This window comes from Sceloporus undulatus, chromosome 8 (assembly GCF_019175285.1).
Source record: "Sceloporus undulatus isolate JIND9_A2432 ecotype Alabama chromosome 8, SceUnd_v1.1, whole genome shotgun sequence".
Classification (NCBI taxonomy): domain Eukaryota; kingdom Metazoa; phylum Chordata; class Lepidosauria; order Squamata; family Phrynosomatidae; genus Sceloporus; species Sceloporus undulatus.
This window is the reverse complement of record NC_056529.1, coordinates 30,551,319-30,567,269: the sequence shown is the minus strand read 5'-3', so window position 1 is coordinate 30,567,269 and position 15,951 is coordinate 30,551,319. Positions and strand designations below refer to the sequence as shown.

The 15,951-nt window shown below is 42.9% G+C and overlaps 1 protein-coding gene across 1 annotated transcript; it reads right to left on the bottom strand.

Moving 5' to 3' along the window:
• Positions 1-675: 675 nt before the first annotated feature.
• On the bottom strand, positions 676-15,877 carry CDR2 (cerebellar degeneration related protein 2). Its single transcript, XM_042437707.1, has 5 exons — positions 15,669-15,877; positions 9,224-9,336; positions 5,602-5,750; positions 4,523-4,687; positions 676-4,120 (listed from the first exon to the last, which is right to left on the bottom strand). Exons 1-5 carry the CDS (start codon positions 15,745-15,747, stop codon positions 3,250-3,252), a joined length of 1,377 nt encoding a protein of 458 aa, XP_042293641.1. The 5' UTR covers positions 15,748-15,877; the 3' UTR covers positions 676-3,249.
• Between the last annotated feature and the right edge of the window lie 74 nt (positions 15,878-15,951).

Below are 15,951 nucleotides of genomic sequence, written 5' to 3'. Positions count from 1 at the left end.
TGTGAGATAATCCTAGCATGGTATGTGACACAGTCTCCAGCTGGATAAATGACAGCTCAAAGTGGGTGATGAAAATATAATGGAGAGCACTGCCTGAATGTCACTTAGAGCTATACATAGTAAAGCATGAGTAGGACCCTTTGCCCCACTGCTGTCATGTGGGCTGCAATTTAAATGCACTTCCACTATTGCCTATGCTGGCTGGGACTTGGGAGCTGGAATCAAGAGCAGCAGAGGGGCAGGAGTTCCCTAGCCTGTTGCAGAATATACCAACTCCTATGACTTTTGGATCCTATGCTTGACTTTTCACAGACTCCACTAGAGCGTAAGAAAGTGAAAACCAAGATCCTGTCTAGTTTTGGTGGATGGAATACTTAGGGCCTCAATCCCAAGGCACTTGCCTTCAAAGACCAAAGGCAGCCACTGAAGAACCAGATGGCTCTCTATAGAAGCAGCTTCTTCAGGGAAGGATGTTCATGTTGCTGCTCCCCTCACCTTGTGTAGGTTCCAAGTGTGTACATCTTCCGTGCCAATTGCAGACTAAAGGGGTTCCACCTATCATTGCCCAGAAAATAGGCAGGTAAGTCATATGATCCAATTTGATTTGCTTATACCACCCTCACCCCCACCCCATTTTTGTGAGGGTTTTGTGAGGGCCTGCCTTAATGTCTTTCAATTCAGATCCTAAGTGGTCAGACCACTCCAGCAGCCTCTCAGAGCATGTGCATGGCCATAGCATTGGTCGCTCTAGTTTCCCCCGTCACCATTTCCACCCTTGCTATAAAAGTCTGTTTTTGAAATGAATCAGAGCAGAAAAAACATTACAACAGGGGTGGGGTGGGTAAATAAATAACTTTGACGTAAGACAGCTATATTTACACTTTAGTTAAAAGTGAACGCTAAATAGGAGGAAAACTTGCTTATCTGTCAGTACAAGTGGCCTTTTGACAGCAAATTTAAAAGATTGCCCACTTGTCAAGCCAAGCAAGCTAACATTGTAATCCATGTAGGAGAGTACTATTGCTTTTAATATACTGCATACAATCGGCGGAGTCTGACCTGAAATCTCACTTTTTGTCCCCCAAAAACCTTACCTAGGCTCCTGTGTGCCGACATACAAAAAACAGCAGCACTAACTTAGTGGCTGAAGGGGTTTATTTGCTTTTTACAAAATATTCACAATATTTTAACAACACTTTAAATAAACTTAAATAAGCCGTTTGGGATACGTTTCCATACACAGAAAGCTTAATTCAAATGGAACACGCAATTCTCATTTGACACTGTACATAAGGCAGAGAAATTTGCAAATAGCAGCAACTGAATTAAAGCTGCAATACCATTTCTGGGGCAGCTCAAGTTTCATCTTGTTCCTAGCTAGGAAAGTGATAACTATGCATCACTGTTGTTGGCAGGTGTAGCATGTTTTCGGTTTTGGAAAAAACAACTCATCCTTCGTAGTGCTAGTTAACTGTTTTCCACCTTCTAATTTTTTAAACTTCATTTTGAGCAAGTCCTCTCATCCTGTTCTTGTATTCTGAGAACATACCCTCTACCTGCTGAAGTTGCTCCATATCCAGTAATTTTTCAATAACTGTATGGTTGTTCTTTTATGTTCTCGAACTGTACTCCCAGGTTCAGCAGCCAAGACATAGTGTATGATTAAAATGTACCTACTCCCTTTTTACAGCTTTTCTCAAGGCCTTCTGTGTAAGAGGAAGCTATTTCCCATCTTCAATTAATCGCAGGATTGTTGTTTTTTTAAACCACTAAAAATGAACCAAACAGACTTTGCATCAAGTGCCCCATTAGCAGCAAAACTAGAACTGTGTACAGGGTCCATCTTTGGCTTTCAGTTGGGATGGATAACTTGTGACCCTATAGGTGCTCCTGGAACACAGCTCCCATTGCTACTAGCTATGGCTAATGGACAACAACTACTACTGGGCCATACCCCTGCCGTCAGTCCTCAAATAACTACGTCATAATCCCTTTTACATGCGAAACATTTGCTACAACAATGGCATTTCAAGTGCACAGGAGCAATGGTTACTGGTTTAATCTACATCTAACTGAGACTGCAGTAATACTTCCCCAGGTTGTGCTGGAGCATCATGACTTAGGAAACATTACTGATCATAGGCTAAAGTTAGCCACCTGGTAGATAGCTTTCATAAACTTAAGTTGTTAATCTGTTGTGAAATTAGAGTGTGTGTGTTAACACCCTTAGCATTTTTATATACCAGTATCAGATACTCAGTTCAAATTATTTAGGCAATGGAAGAGTTTGAGGATGTGTCACTGGGACCTAATTCACATTATCTACACACACACAAAAAGCAGTGCCCTCCCTTCACAGGAAGAATTTTTGCTGCCTCTTCAGTGGGTCAAAAAGCGTTTCCAAAACCCTAGTAAGACATAGAGACAGTTTGCTTGCCTTCAGAAGCAATTCTGAGTTTATAGTACTCAGAAACATTCAATAGAAATACCATTAAAGTGTGCAAGTCAAAGATGAACATGGATCATTGGCCATACTCTGAATTCCCTTATGAATACCTCTGCCTCTTAAGACAGGGAAGAGACTGGATTTTTAGAAGAAACAATATCACGTCGATTTAAGCAAGTCAAGCAAACAGCTGATCTGTCTGGAATTGTTTGCCATAGTCTTCTACAATAGTATTTCTGACGAAAGCATACAATATTCAGAGCCAAACATTAAATCAGAGAGAAAAATAAATAAAAGTAGTGCCAGTCTTGTAAACAACGTAAAGGTACACCATGCTTGGCATCTGAATTGCCACTGAATACTACTTAAGACTTTCTAATTTTCAACACGTGACACAGGGGGAAAAAAAATCTAAGCCCAGGCTTTCAATAGTGACAACTCTGTACATACGAAACTACTGCTTGGTTCTCGTATCTCTTACAAATTGACTACAGCAGTTATTTCAAACCATTAAATAAGCAATTTAGGGTGAAATTACATATAGAGAAAGCTTATTAATTCAGCTTTGCTCATTAAAGAGTGTCAGTAACTGACCCTGAGCAACTTGGGTTACAATATAGTGGAATCAATGGTTCCAAATGGACGTAACTATCCTGGTGGACCCTAACCAAAAAAAACCCTACTCATACCCTGGGAAAAGACAAACATGCAATCTCGTATTTCATACAAAACGTTAAAGGGCAATTTCAAGAACAAGTTGTTTCCTAATGCAATATTAACGTGTACATTCATTAAGAAAGAAATTAAGGCTGAGAAGAGAAAGATTTATACTTTGCCCGGTGTTCATCTATTTCCTGTTTGGTTTTCTTGATACACGTGAAGATTTCCTTAAAGAGAAGTTTGTATTCAGGTGGACTACTTGGAGATAAGCAGTTTGGGTCAGCACTTGTAGAAGCGGGTGCTCTAGTACATGGGTCCGAGGATACATTCCCCACATTTACATCTTTGGAGTACTGCTTTGAGGTCTGCACAGCCTTATGTTTCAGCGACTCTTCGTCCATTTGACATTTCTTCAGGAGCTCCTCATACTTGACTTTCAGAGCATTATACTGTGCATCCACCTCATTAAGTAGAGAAATGCCCCTTTGCTTCACAGCTTCTGCCCGTCGAATACAGGTTTCTTCGTGGCCTTTTAGAAGGTCCCCACCTGCGCCGCTAGCAAGGAAGGTCTCGCTGCTGCTTCTTTTAAGAGCCCGTTTGTCAAGTTCTGGGACAGCAAAAGGCAAGCCATCTGAAGGGCTCTGACTCAGCTCTCTCTCTATAGAGTCTTTAAAGGAAATGAAGAAGGACTCTGGAACAAGCTTTTCCACCCCATTAACAAATGTGTTTTCAGACTGAAACATTTGCTTCATTTCTGCCACTTCTACCTCCAGCTCTTCAGCTCTGGCTCGGTACAGATCAACATCCATCAGCTTTTGTTCAAGATCACAATTCTCCTTCAGCATGAGACTATACTCTTCCTCCATGGTCATCCTCTTCTCTTTTTCCAGACCGAGCTGAGCTTGCAAGAGAGTTACCGCCTTTTTTAGGTTCTGGTTTTCTTCCTCTAGAGGACTTAGCTGACTGTCCATTGAGGTAATCTTTTCCGCAAAGATATGATCATAAACAAAATACCTAGGCAGATATTTAAAAAAAGAGCCAATAAAAAGCATTAATCCACTTTTCACAATTCCTACCCCAAAATCTTCTATTTCTGGAAATGATTACTAAAGTAGGATGGATGCACTTTGTCTCTCTAAAGCAAGAGGATCATGCTTTGTCTTTATAGCTAAGCATTCTGGAGTGAACAATATAACATAGCCAAACTCTTCTTTAGAGAAGCAGCATCTGCACCGCAGTTCTTAAAAAGTGTTACCTATTGCCACTCTCCTATCCTGAAATCATATTAAACTCACCTTTTGTAAGATGCAACAGTCTCTGCACATGTTTCTTGATTCAGTCATAGCAAAAAACAACAACACTTAAACAATTTCTTCCACAGAAAGCAAACGCTTTTAAAGTAAGCTTGTGCCTTACTTGCGAAGGTCGTACAGTTCCTTTAGACATGAAAAACTGTGAACGGATCTTGGCTGCTCAGACCTTTCACGGTTCACAAGGCCTTGCCCAGAATTCTTCAACTCCTCCACTTGCCTCTGGAGGTCATCAATGTGTGTTTGAAGACTTTCGATTGTCTCTGTTAAGCTAGAGAGAGAGAGAGAGAGAGAAGTAATGACAAGAATCCAAAAAGCTGTCAGGGTAACTTGTGCATCAAGAATTTTTCAGACTAGCTTCTCTGAGACATGTTTGTTTCAGGTTCTTGATTTAGCAGGACCTGTTGGTCATTACTTGATGTGTAAAGCGTAACTGGGAGAAGACATTAGGCACCCTTCCTTACCACCACTTCTACATGTGGAGAAGGTCAGTAAACAAAGGAGAAGATTCTGGGTTAACTAGAGATTGGGACCAAGATCTTACATGATGAGGGTGGAAAACGCATTTCCAGCACCATAGGTATGGCATGAGGAGAGGCAATTCCCTTTGCCCAACTAGTGTGTAACAACAGTTGGGAAACTGCTGGGGATAGCTCTCTCCCAGTCATCAATCAGTTTTGGGGTGCAGCTAGTCTAATTTTGGTTTCTCCTGTGCACTGAGGGGGAAAGGATTAGCCTTCACCCCACTGTTCCTTCCTTTCTTTGTGCTCAAGAACAGCCAGAACCAATATGGGCAAACCCAGAGTCCCCTAGCTGTTGTTGCAAGATGAAGAGGGGCTTGTGGGTACTAGCTAGCTTTGAAAAAATACATGTGGAGGCAGAACCTACACATAGTCCTGCTTATGCTGCCGACAGGAGGGCCTGTTTGCCCCTTGACTACAGGAAGATTATCTTTTTCTAGAAGGTTCCATCCCGTAGCATTTGAGAGAAAATGCACATTAAGAGAAACTGATCTCAGAGTTTAGTTGCTAAAACCTTTAACAGAAGGAACAAGCCCCAAAATAATCCAGGGAAGGGGGTATTACAATTGCATAAGCCCCTTAATACAGCTATTCTACAAGGTTTCCTTTCTGTCAGTATATAGCTGCAGTGCATGTTGATAAGGGAGGGGAAACCAAGTGTTACCTTAGTATCTTTTGCTGTGAGGATCTACTATCGGCAACCAGTTTTAGATTAGTATCTTCTAGTTCTCTGGCAGTAACATCAAGCTGCTCATAAACTTTGGCATGCTGATCATTCATCTGACGCAGAAGTTCCACTTGCTTTGTAAGATACTGAAAAGTAATGTATGATTAGCGTGATAAATATCCACTCAACCAATAGTTAAAATGGGTAGTATTTTTGCTGCTTTCCTTGTAGTGGTACATAATGGTAGCAAGAGTATTCCACAGAAGACAACACTGAATAAAGTTATCCAAAGAGGCAGTGAAGCTGCTGGCACACTTCAGAATGAATGCAGCTTGATGCCGTTTTAACTGTCATGGCTCCATCCCATGGATTCATTGGATTTGTAGTGGCACTAGAGTCCTCTGACAAAGAAGGTTAAATATCATAAAACTACAAATTCCATAATTCCACAGCATTGAGCCATGTTAGATAAGGCAGCGTCAAACTGCATTAATTCTGCAGTGTGGATGCAGCCTATGTAGGTAACCTTCAAACAAATATGGCAGAGTGATCTCACAGACCTCTATAGATTTACACAAAAGCAAACATGTTGAGTTTTTCCTTTACAGCTTTAAATGCATACTGCTTGCATACTAATTCTTAGATTGTAAGCCTGAGGGCAGGGAACCGTCTAACTAAAAGATTGTATGTACAGTGCTGTGTAAATTTACAGTGCTTTATAAATAAAAGTTAATAATAATAATAATAAGAGAAATCAGAGCCAGGATCCTAAGAAAGGCAAGTACTTTTTCTTGGCCAAGGAGACACTTGACTAGATCTTCCCAAACACGATCCTCTTCCGCATGTGCTCTACGCTGCATGGAAAACAGGAATACCCTGACTAAGATTAAAGAGAGTACAGTATCTCCTTGAGTAATTCCCTCCAAGGGGAGGACAGGGACTCTTCTTTAGCTACTACATTTATAATGGAAGGTGATGAAGTGGCTTGACATATTGCTGTTTCAATACAAAAGATCCCACTAGGTGCCCCTCCTGAGCACACCTGAAATAATGGCCTGTTACAGACTGCCAAAATAAAGCTGCTTCAGGTCTCTTTGGAGGTATGCTATTTAAATGATGCATGGGTCCTAAGAGTCCAGAGGTCGCGCCAAAGCCACACTCCATTTCTAAGCACTGGAGTGCAACTTTGGTGCAGCTTCCGGATTCTTAGGACCCATGCATCATTTAAATAGCATATCTCTAAAGAGACCCGAAGCAGCTTTATTTTGGCAGTCTGTAACAGGCCAATGCTAAGCAAGTTTTTACTTCCACAAGAGCCACTGGCACTTCACATCTTACCAACAAATATTACACGATTTATATGAAATGAGAAAGCATCCTATAGCTGACCTGTAGTAGCTAAAGAAGAGTCCCTGTCCTCCCCTTGGAGGGAATTACTCAAGGAGATAGTCTCTTTAATCTCAGTCAGGGTATTCCTGTTTTGTTTAAATCTGTATGAAATCTAATCCTCTTTATTCAAGAAGCACAACAGGTTGTTTATAGTTGTGAAAACTGCTTTCAGAAAGCCACAGCTAAGAGGTCTTCTCTGTAAGAGCACTAAACCCTTAACCTTAAGCTGCTTTGCAAGAGGCACCTTAGTGTCAAGCCCTGGATTTCTATTTCCACTTCACACTACATAATCTTGTGTTCCAAGAAGGAGAGAATGAAATACACTAGAATTCCATTAGTCTCTCTCATACCTGGTAGAAACAGTACTGTTTTGGATATTTTCTTAGATGAACTGTGCAAAACAGGTTGCACAAACCCAGTTGCAGCATCTGAACCCCCCAACACCACTTCTGTGAGAACTGAAATCTGTGAACCTTTCAGAAAGCCTAAAGGTTTCAGAGTCACTACTCTTGTAAGTAGCCTATTGATTATGCAATCAAATCTTCGGTACTTGACTGTTCACTTCATTAAAAACGCTGGCAGGCTTACATTTGGAAAAGTATAAAGCAGGATTACACCTTGATCTAGTTCAACCACCCACAACCTTCACCCGAGGAGAGTCAATTAGACACTATTACCTGTTGCCATTTATAACCAGACTGTGTACAACAGAGATTAGCCAAAGCCAGCATTAGCCAGAATCTTAGTGTAACCTGAAACAAATTAATTTCGTCTACTGGGCTGAAAACAAGGGGAAGACAGTATTGTAACAAAGCATTCTCTATTAAAAAGGTATTTATACTGAACATATTAGTAGGAGGAACCCCATACTGAGTAGTTAGGCTTTTATTTCAAATTAAGAAGCTTCAGAATGCAGTTAAGAACAAGTGCAACTAGTACAACGTGGGCCTATTTTCTCTACTTAACCTTCTCGTACTTTTAGTACTGATTACTTAGAACAATGGACTGAGGCATGAGTGGGCTGGAATTTTACTCTGTACTTTTCTCATACCGCAGCCTTGCGTTGTGCGCATAAAAATCTTAATCCAGACATATTTAAAATGGAACGCAGAACACAACCACCAGCAACTCCTTCAGCAGTAGGATACACTGCTATTTAGGTCATATCCCACCTTTCTCTATTAACATTTCCTGGACAGTTTATAATACAAAAGTTAATGAACATAAAAACAACAGCACTGAAGGTCTCCTTGTTTAAAACATCAACGTGAGCTATAGATAAATTACTCAAATCAAGTTTAAGAGGAGTAATTTTAATACTGGTATAGACTTTGCGAACGTTGAGAATATTACACATGCATTATATTGCAATTTTAAGATTAGAGCAGTGGTTTCGAAACTCCGGTCTTCCAGGTGTTTTGGACTTCAACTCCCAGAAGCCCCAGCCAGGTCAGGAATTCTGGGAACTGAAGTCCAAAACATCTGAAGGACCAAAAATTTGGGAACCACTGGATTAGAGTGTCAACTAAAATGGTGAAGGGTCTGGAAACCATGCTCTGTGAGGATCACCTTAGGGAGCTAGGTATGTTTAGCCTGGAGAAAAGAAGGTTAAGAGGTGATATGATAGCCTTGTTTAAATATTTGAAGGGATGTCATATTGAGGAGGGAGCAAGCTTGTTTTCTGCTGCTCCAGAGAACAGGACCCGGAACAGTGGATGCAAGCTCCAGGAAAAGAGATTTCACCTCAACATTAGGAGGAACTTCCTGACAGGGCTGTTTGACAGTGGAACACACTTCCTAGGAGTGTAGTGGAGTCTCCTTCCTTGGAGGTCTTTAAGCAGAGGCTGGATGGCCATCTTTTGGGGATGCTTTGATTTGGATTTCCTGCATGGCAGAATGGGGTTGGGCTGGATCAGGGCCCTTGTGGTCTCTTCCAACTCTACGATTCTATGATTCGATGGGTGATTTAAGTAAGGCCACTGAGTGAGATTATGGTAGACTAGGGTCCACAACACATTGTAGAAATAATCCAGTTTGAGACAGTTTTAACTGCCCTGGCTCAATGCTAGGCAATTTTGGGAACTGAACCAGAGCAGTTAAAGTGGTCTCGAACTGGATTATTTCTGCATTGTGTTTTGGACCTGTAAGTTTTAGCCACTCTGCACCAGGAAAAAATGCAACATTTCGGCCTTGTTTTAGTCCCTCTTATGTGACAATGCGGAGTTGTTACCTCTATTTCCTGCAGTTGTTCTTGATTGGTAGAATACATCTGCTGCAGAGAAGTTTCTAACTCGGTGTTCCGGTCCAACAACGTCTTCCCAAGCTCAGCAGCAAGATGGAGATCTGAAATAAGCCATGAGCATTTTACTTAACACCAAAGGCTATCCATTTATTCCAAACTGAAGTTTCACAACTAGGAAAAAATGGAACTATAGCAGTAAAGTTTGTTTTATCAGATTATTGCTCATTACACCTTAATAACCTCTATACAGTGGTACCTCGGGATATGAAATACCCAGCTTACGAAATTTTCGGGATACGAAAAAATCCCATAGGGAATTATTGTTCCGGGTTACGAATGTTTTTTCGGGTTACGAAAAAACTTTTGGTGCTTTTCGGCGCTATTTTACACGGAATCGCGGCTTTTCCCCATTAGCGCCTATGGCAATTCGGCTTACGAAGGCTTTTCGGGTTACGAAAGCGGCCGCAGAACGAATTATTTTCGTAACCCGAGGCACCACTGTATATGCTTTGAGATAAACTAATTAGAGCTAAGACTTTTTCTCCATTTTCTTCTTTGTAGGTTAGTAGCTTTGGTACATACTTCTTGTCCCTTAAGTACAACTAGGGCATGAAGGCTGGTGATTTTGGGATTATGTATTTTGACATATTTTTGGATGACATGAAAAGCTGAGGAAGGTTGGTCTAATATAGTGATGGTGAACCTTTTAGCGGCAGAGAGCCCAAACTGCAACCCAAAACCCACTTATATATTGCAAAGTGTCGTGTCCCTTTGGCTTTCTAGTAACAAACTCTGGCAAACTCTGTGCAGGGGTAACAGCACATGTGCCCACAGAGAGGGCTCTGCATGCCACCTCTGGCACGCATGCCATAGGTTCGCCATCACTGGTCTAATACATCAAAGTAAGTACACATTTAGTGAAATCATTCAAAGATTTCCTTACTATACATTTTGGAGCCAGTGTGGCATAGTGGTTAGAGACCTGGAGTAGGACACTGCAAGACCAGGGTTCGAATCCCCACTCGACCATGGAAATCCAGTGAGTGATGTTGGATAAGACACACTATTTCAACCTCAGAGGAAGACAAAGGCAAACCCCCCTCTGTACAAAACCTGCCAAGAAAACCCAGTGACAAGTTCACCTTAATAAGTCAAAAATACAGCAAAAATACATTTTTAAAAGGCGGCACTTCAGGTGTTTTCATATTTCCTTCCCAACTTGCTTTGCACTTTACTATACTATACTTTGCACTCAGTTGACTATACTGTAAGAAACAAAACAATTGGGCTGCTGCTAACAAAAGCTTAGGCTAAATAAAACTTTTTAGTTCATAAGGTGACATATCTGTTACAACACACATGGCTCCCTCATCCCTGGGATATATTTTTCCCTGCAAGTATTTGTTCAATCCCGGCCAAGACCTCTGTGCTTTTCATTCGCTTACCTAGCTGAGTAAACTTTGGTGCGGACCCAAAGTGCTGGCTCCATATTAGAAAATGCAAGTTGTTTTTAAACAAGCTGACTTCTGTTGATATCAAGTGTGTGCGTACAAGTTCCTTCCTACAGAGAGCAGGCATTTTCTGAACCCTGCATGCTCAGGATCTCATGAGAAGTTGGTAAAATCAAAACCTGTCCCATTAACTTGTATCAAGCTGAAGGGCATTCCCAGTCACTAGCATCCCTGCTCCTACTGTGAGAATCTGTGGCTGAACTATCATGAGAAAAGGGCCTAACGCAACTCATTCAAGACAAGACTTGTCCCAAAATATTGCAAACCCTATTATAATGTTGACAGTTTGCAAATGATTTGTAGACACAGTAAAAAAAAACAACAACACCAAAGCTCATGCTGCCAAATTCTTTCTTTCAGAGAGTCTCAAAGGTGTTCTCTCTATATATTGATCCTACAGAGTAACATAGCCATAGCTTTGTATTCTTTTTTATTGACTGCAAGTTTACGGCTAGTTTCCAAGTATTCCAAAAATGACACTTTAATGCATTTCCTTTACAAGAGCATAAAGAGCAGCATAAACAATTTCAGGAAAACCACAAGGATTACCCAAAATGCCAGAGATGCCAAAAGCTGCTGCCTCCTGTCAAACCATCTTTAAATAAATAACAAACCTTTCCCTACACCAGAATTACTGTAAAGATCATTCATGCTCTTCAAAAGATATCTTAAGTCAGGATTTAGCACAATCCTTGTTAACATTCTTCGGAGCTGCCGTGAATGCAGCTGCTGCCATACTTGCTTGGAGACAACCGCTAAAAGAATGCAGACCTCACAGCGGTTTAAATGTCACCCTGAAAAGTGGCAATAGCAGAAAATTAAATAGTCCGATGTCTGAGATAGAACTGTGTCATTATTCTTCCTTAAAATGTATTTGCCCATGCTCAGTAGTTCAAAGTTTAGTTTTACATTAGTAAATTGTTAATCATAATATTATAGTCTTCATCCATATTGTTTGGACCATGCCTAAATAGTCATAGGCCTGTTACAGACTGCCCAAATAAAAGCTGCTTCGGGTCTCTTTGGAGTATGCTATTTAAATGATGCAAGGGCCTTAAGAGTCCGGAGGAGGTTTGCTCAAAACCACACTCCATTCCTAAGCACTGGAGGGTGCAGCTTCCGGACTCTTAGGACCCATGCATCATTTAAACAGCATACCTCCAAAGAGACCCGAAGCAGCTTTATTCTGGCAGTCTGTAACAGGCCATAGAATCATAGAATCCTAGAGTTGGAAGAGAGCTCAAGGGCCCTGATCCAGTCCAACCCCATTCTGCCATGCAGGAACTCTGAATCAAAGCATCCCCATTGACAGATGGCCATCCAGTCTCTGTTTAAAGACTTCTAAGGTGGGAGACTCCATCACCCTCTGAGGAAATGTGTTCCAGTCTCAAACAGTCAGGAAGTTCCTTCTAATGCTGAGGTTGAATTGCTCTTCCTGCAGCTTGCATCCATTGCTCCGGGTCCTAGTCTCTTGTGCAGCAGAAAACAAGCTTGCTCCATCCTCAATATGACATCCCTTCAAATATTTAAATCATATCAGCTCTTAACTTTCTCTTCTCCATGGTAAACATCCCCAGCTCCCTAAGTCTTTCCTCATAGGGCTTTATGGTTTCCAGGCCCTTTGCTATTTTGGTCACCCTCCTTTGGACACATGGCTCCAGTTTGTCAACATCCTTTTTTAATTGTGGTGCCCAGTGCACAGTATTTCAGGTGAGGCCTGACCAAAGCAGAATAGAGTGGCACTATTACAGTGTGCCCACATCATATGCGGGCACAATATACACAAGCTGAAAGTTGCGCCGGAAGAAGTAATGGCATGCGCATGAGCTCCATTATATTCAATGGGGCTCCACAATAAGTGGGCTTACCTGGCAGAGATCTATTTTTCACATGTTTTGTTTTCATGCAGGATTTCTGACAACTTCATTTAAGTATATGCAACCATAGTATGAACAGTTTAATTCAGGAACTTAACAGGTTGTAAAGAAGTGGTCCTTATCCCTTGTAATTTTCCCTCCTCCTTTATACTTCTAATTGCTATCTCAATTGCTTCTTGGCCTTTTGGCTAAGATCAAGTGCAAAGTGATCCTAATGAACAAGGATCGGTTTTATACCTCACCTTTAGTGGAAGCCTATGCAACATTAATAGGTACAAATCTGCACAGGTAGAGTATTTCAAAAGAGCTACACTTCAACATCCAAAGGTGAACAAGGACAAGGGTTTCATGATAATGGGATGCTCTCTGTGACGTCTTAGTTATAAGGCAAAGTCTAACTCTTGGTCCTTCAGAGAGTCAAGCACAGAGCTGCACTTTAATGGATTAGCGGCATTTGCCATTCGAAAGGCACTTGTTCTGACTCTAAGCCTCCTCCGGACTTCATATCATTGCCTTTTCTCTGTACATACAGCTCTGATTTATGGCATATCCATAAACACCTACCATTTTATTCCTTGGAAATCTGTGTTTTAGATTAGACATCCAGAAATCCCAATGAAATACATGGGGTAGTTTTAAATCTAAACACAAAGGTTTTATTCCTTGTGTTGTTCATTTAGCCATACTGAGATGAAGTTGCGAGGACAAAGGCAAAACTGCGAAGGCTTCCTCCCAGAGAAGTTAACTCAGATTCATTAATACAGTTTGGTCTTCATGGTCATGAACCCAAACTGGAACTAGTGCGTATCTGAAGAAAACATACTGCATCTTCCATGGCATTTTAACTTGATTTTACCAAGGGTAGGAAGCAGAGCTGGAAAAGAGACTGAAGAGCAAAGACATACAACTGAGCACTAAAGTCAGAATAGTTTGAGCCACTGTATTCCCCATCATCCCCATGGAATACAGATGTGAGGGCTGGGCAGAGAAGGAAGCAGATAGAAAGAGAATCAAAATGTGATGCTGGAGACAGGGATGTAGCCAAGGGGTCTTGGGGTCTGGACCCCTCCTTCCATTATAAAAATGGTGTGTGCTGCTGCGCCACCGCCGCACCCAAGCCCCATTATAATGGTGGCACTTACTCTGCCCCCCCCTTCCTAAAATCCTGGCTATGGCCTGTTACAGACTGCCAGAATAAAGCTGCTTCGGGTCTCTTTGGAGGTATGCTATTTAAGTGATGCATGGGTCCTAAGAGTCCGGAGGTCGCGCCAAAGCCACTCTCCATTCCTAAGCACCGTAGTGCAGCTTTGGTGCAGCTTCCAGATTCTTAGGATGCATGCATCATTTAAACAGCATATCTCCCAAGAGATCCAAAGCAGCTTTATTTTGGCAGTCTGTAACAGGCCAATGTTTCTGCTGGAGAAGAGTACTTGGGATGATCCCATGGACAGCCAAGAAGACAAACAAGTGGGTTCTTGAACAGGTCAGACCCCTTGGAAGCTGAGAGGATCAAGTTGAGGGTGTCGTACTTTGGCCACGTCATGAGAAGGCATGGATCGCTAGAAAAAACAATGCTGCTAGGAAAGGTAGAAGAAAGAGAGGATGGCCACAAATTAGATGGATAGACTCGATCCGGGGGATTATGGGCAGGATCTGGGCAAGGCAGAGGAGCAGGGACGTAGCCAAAGGGGGGGGGGGTTTCTTGGGGTCCGGACCCCCCTCCTTCCATTAGAAAAATGAATGGTGTGTGCTGCTGTGCCACCGCACCCAAGCCCCATTATAATGGTAGCACTTAGTCTGGACCCCCCCTTCCTAAAATCCTAGCTCCGTCTTTGAGAGGAGGGCAGGGATTCTTGGAGATGTCTCATCCAGAGGGTCAGAGTCAGAGTCGACACGAAGGCAGCTAACCATGACAAAAAGAAGCGGTTGGTCCCTCAGATGTCTGAGAATGCAACTTCCAGAGTGGTGTTGTCGCTGACCCCACTACCTGAGGGCGACGGCAGTGGGTCCGAAATGCTCCTTCCCCTGCACTAAGCCTTGCGATTCCCTCGACAACAACACACCAATTCTTCTCCAGATCACTCTCTTCACATTTAACTTCCATAGCCAGCCTTCAGCCACCTTTCCACAGCTTGCTGCCTCCCAAAGCTCTTCCCGTTCTCCTGGGGAAAGAGAGGGATCGCTGGCCCAAGATCCACTTCAGGTCCATCACTAACGCCTTGTGGGATCATCGGATCTGTTCCAGGGACCCTTGTGGACTTTCTCTCTCTCTGAAGGGCATCTGAACGCTGGGCAGGATCTGAATGGCATATGAATGAAGTGAAACAAACAACGCTATGTCCGCACTGTGGAAATAGCCAGGTTTGAGACCGCTTGAGCTGCCAAAGAGTCAAAGGGTATGAGAAGCATGAAGGGAATATATGAATGAAAGTGTGGGAGAACAGGTCAATACAAGAAAATTGATGTACAGGAAAGAAAGTTCAAGTGGTCTGAAACCGGGTTAACTTTGCAGTCTGGACGCAGCCTATGACAACGCCAAAGGTGTGTGTTGGTGAGGAAAAGAGGCGCAACCGCACAATTCAGTTCCCAGAATGCCCTCGCATTGAGCTTGAAGACTAGAAGCGGTTTGAAAGCGGGTTATTTCTAGTGCGGACACATGCTAGAAATAACCCAGTTTGGTCCCTTTGCTATGGAATTCTGGGAGTTGGAGTTTGTTGTGGGGCCCAGGGCCCCACAACAAACTCCAGCTCCCAGAATTCCATAGCAAAGAGCCAGATACAGTTAAAGCGGGTCCAAACCGGGTTATCTCTAATGCGGATTCAATCTATGACAATGCCAAAGGTGTGTCTCTGTGAGAAAAAGAGGCTCAGCCACACAATTCCCTTCCCAGAATGCACAGTGTAGTTGAAGCGCTCTGAAACCGGGTTAAGTTTGCAGTGCGGACGCAGCTTATGTAGCGAGACTGTGGGAGGCTCCGGCCCTTCCTTCCTTCCTTGCCTGCCTTCCCTTCCCTCCTGGGCCCCATTGTCTCCCTCGCCTGCTTACCTTGCTGCAGGTCCTGCTGGTCGTACCAAGGCTCATCCTCGCGGATCTCGAACTCTTCCACCAAACTGTCGGCGAGCATCGCGGAGGATGAGACCGAGAGCCAGGACCTCCGTCGCCGCCTCTTTCTTCTCTCAGCCCGGGACGCCCCGCTCCGCTCGCCCCTTTAAAGCCGCTCCCGAAGATTCCCGAACGCTTCCGGAAACGGCCGAACGCCCGACCCGAGCAGCAACGTGGCAGAGACGCCGATTCAAAACCCAGCCGCCGCTCCCTTCCGCGAGCGACC

Bases quoted from the DNA above. Each gene is read 5' to 3' on its own strand.
- CDR2 (XM_042437707.1), bottom strand. From the start codon at position 15,747: ATGCTCGCCGACAGTTTGGTGGAAGAGTTCGAGATCCGCGAGGATGAG. The intron at 9,337-15,668 runs GTAAGCAGGCGA...GGCTTATTTCAG, and splicing joins CCAGCAGGACCTGCAGCAAG to ATCTCCATCTTGCTGCTGAG. The intron at 4,121-4,522 runs GTAAGGCACAAG...ATATCTGCCTAG, and splicing joins GAACTGTACGACCTTCGCAA to GTATTTTGTTTATGATCATA.